This window comes from Benincasa hispida, chromosome 6, assembly GCF_009727055.1.
Source record: "Benincasa hispida cultivar B227 chromosome 6, ASM972705v1, whole genome shotgun sequence".
NCBI lineage: Eukaryota > Viridiplantae > Streptophyta > Magnoliopsida > Cucurbitales > Cucurbitaceae > Benincasa > Benincasa hispida.
The window spans coordinates 9,420,167-9,425,829 of NC_052354.1; the positions used below are offsets into that span (position 1 = coordinate 9,420,167).

Here is a 5,663-nt window from a genome sequence, read left to right on the forward strand (position 1 = left end):
CTCGAATCCTTTGTTTTGCTTGTTAATTGCTCCGTTTATGCTTGAATTGCATCTGAACCGTCTCAATGACTTCTTAGGCTTAATAACCTGTCTAAGAACTCAAATAAACATTAAATTCCAACGAACTAGCATGATTTAGGTCGAGAAAGATAGCTCATTTAGAGAGCTATCATGCACCCATTTTTGTGCAACCCACCAAGTATCCAATTACAAATTGCCACGTGACAATTTCTTTGTCAAAAAATATTTTCAATATTTTTACCCTTTGTAATTGTCGGAGATGCATGTAAAATGAGTACGACCTGAACTACACTTAAATATTACTCTTACAAAATAATTGTAATGTAGGGAGCAGTTGTACATATAGCACTCAGACCCAAAATATTAGCATATATAGCACGATACAAAAGAATTTATAGATATAGTAAAATTTAGATCAACTCTTAGAGTTTATCAATAGCAAACTATATCGTGATTGGAATTTATCACGGATAGATTTTTTTATATTTTTATTTTTTAAAAAAAATACTGTTACACACTTAATTATTAACTTTAAAAAATGTTACTGATTGCAATTATTCTGTAATTAAGTTTCCAATGGGCTCAGCCTAGTACTCAAGACTTGGGCCTTGGGCCGCCCTAGTTATAAAACGGACCAATCTACTGAGCCTCTCAAGTCCAATCAATTCCTCCGCCCTAAATACCTCTATGCTTACACGACGTCGTTCTACGTAAGGCTATCAAGCTCGAGCTTCATCGTCGTTCGTCCATGATCTGACCAAGCAGCAAAGCATTTCCCTCCTCTGGTTCAGGACCTTCGGGTTCGACAGCTCCAAAACCCCAACAATGGGTTTTCTGAGAAAAACGTCTCAAAACATAAAACCTAAATGCTTCCATCTATGGCGAACCTCCTCTTTTCTTAGAAGCATTATTGTAAATTCTAGGCTTTGTCCTCATCGTTTCGCTTTGACCCATTCATTTTGTTCTCCTTCTCGCCAAAACGTCAAAGAAGTTGGTATTGATTTAACGCAGTACCCTCCCGAACGAATTAGGAACTTTTCTATAATCGCCCATGTGGATCACGGCAAGTCTACACTGGCTGATCGTCTCTTGGAGCTCACTGGTACTATTAAACGAGGTCATGGTCAGCCTCAATACCTCGATAAGTTGCAGGTTCATTAGTCATGCTTAGCGATTATTATTGGATTATGGCTTCTTTTTACCCTTTCGTATGGTTGCCAACTTTTGTAGATGATATTTCTGTTTGTTTTAGTCTGGTTGCGTTAATTAACAAGAAACCATACGTTTGTGGAAGTGGAACATAAGAGCTTAAACTACTGTTAAGTCTATTGGCAAATTAACTAGCAAAAACTAAGTTTGCCAACGTCCGTCATTTGCTTATGTGTGTGCGATCTTATGGATTTTTTGGGTGGCCGGAATAGTAGGTTGTTTAGGGGATCTAGAGAAATTTGGTCCCTTGTTTGTGTTTATGTTTCTTTGTGGCTTCAATTTCGAAGGCCTTTTGTAACTACTCTATAAACACTATTCCATTTATTTGGAGTCCTACTTGTAGACGAAACTCCCTTTTGTGGGCTTATTTTTTTAGGACGGTGTATTCTTTCATTTTTTTCTCAATGAAAGTTGTGGTTTTCATTAAAAAAATTGTTGTCAGATGCTTATTTCTTCTTAATAGTGCTGAATCGGTTGAGCAATTAGGTATCCATGATATGATTGCTTGAAAGTTTTTTTGTTGAGCTTGTTCTGTTCTCCACGAAGCCTTTGTTTAACTCAGCATGGGGATTTTTTTTTTCTTTTTTCTTTTATTTGGCGGGAAACTTACCTTCTGTAGTTAATGTCATCTTATGCTACATAATTGATTGCCTTATTGGTTTTTTCATTTTTTAACTTGATGAAGCCCAATTATTTAGGTGGAGAGGGAGAGGGGAATTACTGTTAAAGCTCAGACTGCAACAATGTTTCACAAGCATAATCTTGTTGGTAATAACACTAGCGAACAGCCTCCATTTTTGATAAACCTTATTGACACCCCTGGCCATGTTGATTTTAGCTATGAAGTATCGAGATCCTTAGCAGCTTGCCAAGGTGCTCTTCTAGTTGTGGATGCTGCCCAAGGTGTCCAAGCACAAACAGTGGCTAATTTTTATCTTGCTTTTGAATCTAATTTAGCAATTATACCAGTTATTAACAAAATTGACCAGCCAACTGCTGATCCTGATCGTGTTAAAGCTCAACTGAAATCAATGTTTGATCTAGAACCTACACATGCTCTGTTGACATCTGCCAAAACGGGGCAAGGTCTTGAGCACGTTCTTCCTGCCATCATAGAGCGCATACCTCCACCTCCTGGAAAGAGCTCTTCACCTTTGCGAATGCTTTTATTAGATTCGTACTATGATGAATACAAGGGAGTGATATGCCATGTTGCTGTTGTTGATGGTGTGCTGCACAAGGGGGATAAGATTTCTTCTGCAGCCACTGGTCAAGCTTATGAAGTCTTGGATGTTGGGATCATGCATCCCGAACTTACCAGTACGGGAATTCTTCTTACCGGTCAAGTGGGTTATGTCGTGAGTGGAATGCGTTCTACTAAAGAGGCACGAATTGGGGATACACTTCATCAGAGTAAAACTGTCGTAGAACCCCTTCCAGGTAATTCTATATTTTCTTTTTCAAAATGTTTTAGATCTCTTTTCAGTCCCAATAAGAGATATCTGTCAAAAGTAAAGCTTGATTGTTTCTAATACTAATGAATGACAGTTATTTAGATGAACAGATGGGATACATTTTATGAACACAAGATTTCAGTAACATTCTTCTGTTTTTTGCTATGTTGGTGTATGCAATGGCCTGTGTGTTTTGTTTGCTGCCTCTTAGTGACATTTTCCCTCCTTGTAGGTTTTAAGCCTGTAAAGCACATGGTTTTCTCTGGTCTGTATCCAGCAGATGGGTCAGATTTTGATGCACTCAACCATGCAATAGAGAGACTTACGTGTAATGATGCCAGTGTCTCTGTAACTAAGGAGACTAGCACAGCATTAGGGCTTGGTTTTAGGTTTGGCATCCGCTGACTGAATTGATTCCTCTTGCTACCAAAATGGTTATTTATTAATTTAATTTTTCATACATGTGAATCCATAATAATTGAGTCCTATACACAGGTGTGGTTTCTTAGGATTACTTCACATGGATGTTTTTCATCAGCGGCTTGAACAGGTGGCAGTTTTTATTCATTATTAATATATTGCAGATACAATATAGGCCCATTTTTGTCATCAGAAACTGAGAATTCATGTAATTTCTGATGGATGACAGGAGTATGGAGCTCATGTTATTTCTACTGTTCCAACGGTGCCCTATATATTTGAATACTCCGATGGAAGGTTATCTCAGTGGCATATTCCTTTCTCTATGTTCCCCATTCTTTTCCAAGAGCTAAATTAGTACTTTCTTCCCATTTTAAGCAAAGTTCAAGTTCAGAATCCTTCTGCCTTGCCATCAAATCCCAAGAAGCGAGTGACTGCTGGCTGGGAACCTACAGTATTGGCTACAATTATCATTCCTAGTGAGTAAGCTCTCATACTCTTTTCTATTCTTCGCCCCCTTTAATTTTCGTATTAAATCATTCAAAATTATTTCTTGGTTACTGCAGATATGTTGGGGCTGTAATTACACTTTGTTCTGAACGGAGGGGTCAACAATTAGAGTACTCATTCATTGATAGGTAACAAAGAACTGAATGTTATATGTTTTGGTGCAGTAAAATTTATTGTTATTTCTGGTGCTTCCATGTTAACATAATATGCCCATTTGGAAAATCACCAGAAAAAGAAAAACATGCATTTAACACTGCAAGCAAGCACCAGCTGCATAGGCACTTGGATATGTTCAGATATTGAACCAGCTTCAAAACGGTCGAAGTTTTGTGTTTGGCCTCTCAATGTTCATTAATTCATCCTATGATTTTTAAAAACTTGTTAAAGGCTAAACATAAGTTGCATCTGTTAAGGAGCTTTCTCAACATTAAAAAATGTTGCTCCCCCAAACGTCATTCGTATCTTCAATTTTTGCCTTGATCCTGATTAAAAAATTGTCCCAAGTTTAGTACATCTTTAATACCAGCAATCTCATCTATTTATTGAAATGTTAGAGAAATATTCTTTGTTGAATTTATTTTATTCTATTAAGACATAAGTTTTTATTGAGAATAAATGCAACACCCGAAAGGAGCCAAGCTAGCATTAAAAAAAAAAAAAGTAAGAACTATTCTCTGTTGAATTTATTGGTAGTCTGTATTACTATTTCATATATACATCACCTTATAATATAATTCGAAGACGGTTCAAAGTTTTTTACATTATTTGGGAGTAGTCTGGTATTTTTTTTACAACTTCTTGCAATTTTCTGATAGGATACCTCCTAACAAAAGAACTCAAGAACAAAAAGAACAAACAAACATTTCATTGATAAATGAAATAGGGGAATCCCCACCATCTAAAGGTGATTACAAGAAAGCTCTCCAATTAGAAAGGAAAAATGATAAGCTATAATGAGTAAAAGGATATGCATAAATTTACACCAAAGAAATGTATTGAAATTAGGGTTTTGTATTCTAGGGGCATTTTGTCTTTTTCATTATATCCTAGGGTTTCCCTTTTCTCTATTTAAGCTGGTGGTCTGTTGTATTTCTTTGTATAAGTTTTCTAATAAGAATCCCTTTATCCCGTGGTTTTTCTCCCTGATTAGGGTTTTCCACGTAAAATCTTGGTGTGCTTTTTTTCTTTCCCTACTCTGTTTTTCATCATGGTATCAGAGCATAGAGACGAAATCCAATAGGAGAATCCCAAACCAATAACTCAGATATAACCAGTATTATCCAAAAAGCCATTGACAGATATTTTCAATCCCTTCTTCCTCACTTTCAACGTGACGACTAACCAGCCGACCAGTCGCCAGCCGTGACCAGATCCAGCCGCGACCAGATCCAGTCGCCGGCCGCAACCAGCCACGATCAGACCAATCGCGACCAGACCCAGTCGCCAGCTGCAAATAGCCGTGACCAGACCAGCCACGACCAAATCGGCACCACGATAGGCGCTACCCAGTCCCGATCGGCGCTTAGCTCTTTGCGCCTGACGCCGCCCCCGGTCTTCGGCACCCAAATCTTCACCGGCGCTTTGTCTCAGTCGCCGGCGCTGCCCTATTTCTCGAATCCTACCCATTGTGTGTCTCAGCCGTTCAGAAAATCGACGGCAAATCTGTGGGTTTTTCTCAGCCTAATATGAGCAATAGATTGGGGCCGTTTTCGCCGGTCATGGGTGAATTTAGAAGGGGAGATACTTATCTTACCACCAGGACCAAGGGAGTATAATCCAGGATCAAGTTTCTCAGTTGCAGCTGCAGATTAAACAACAGAATGAGCAGATAGCTGCGATTGGGGAAGCCAAATGAAATCAATTCTTGGGACCAGTTCTTGAAATCAATGCAGGAAGAATTTCTTCATGAATCGCTCGACCAACTGGTCCCAAGAATTGATTTCATTTGGCTCCAATGAATGAGCCCACCTCTTCGCCTCATCCCGAAGTGTATATGGGAAGAGGTATAATCTAATTCCTTCTGGAGTCACGCCAGGAATAGAGAATGTG

At 38.6% G+C, this 5,663-nt stretch overlaps 1 protein-coding gene across 6 annotated transcripts in view; it reads left to right on the plus strand.

Moving 5' to 3' along the window:
* Positions 1–722: 722 nt before the first annotated feature.
* LOC120079742 (translation factor GUF1 homolog, mitochondrial) overlaps positions 723–5,663 on the plus strand; it is a 14,939-nt gene continuing 9,998 nt past the window's right edge. For 2 of the 6 annotated variants that reach the window (XM_039034101.1, XM_039034104.1), the window contains exons 1-7: positions 723–1,173; positions 1,929–2,670; positions 2,917–3,073; positions 3,180–3,234; positions 3,334–3,401; positions 3,483–3,587; positions 3,671–3,742. In XM_039034101.1, the coding sequence (XP_038890029.1) occupies positions 847–1,173; positions 1,929–2,670; positions 2,917–3,073; positions 3,180–3,234; positions 3,334–3,401; positions 3,483–3,587; positions 3,671–3,742 (1,526 nt within the window). In that variant the 5' untranslated portion in view covers positions 723–846. Of the gene's footprint in view, positions 1,174–1,915; positions 2,671–2,916; positions 3,074–3,179; positions 3,235–3,333; positions 3,402–3,482; positions 3,588–3,670; positions 3,743–5,663 lie in introns of all 6 variants that reach the window. The other 4 variants (XM_039034100.1, XM_039034099.1, XM_039034103.1 and 1 more) reach the window with 4 other exon arrangements.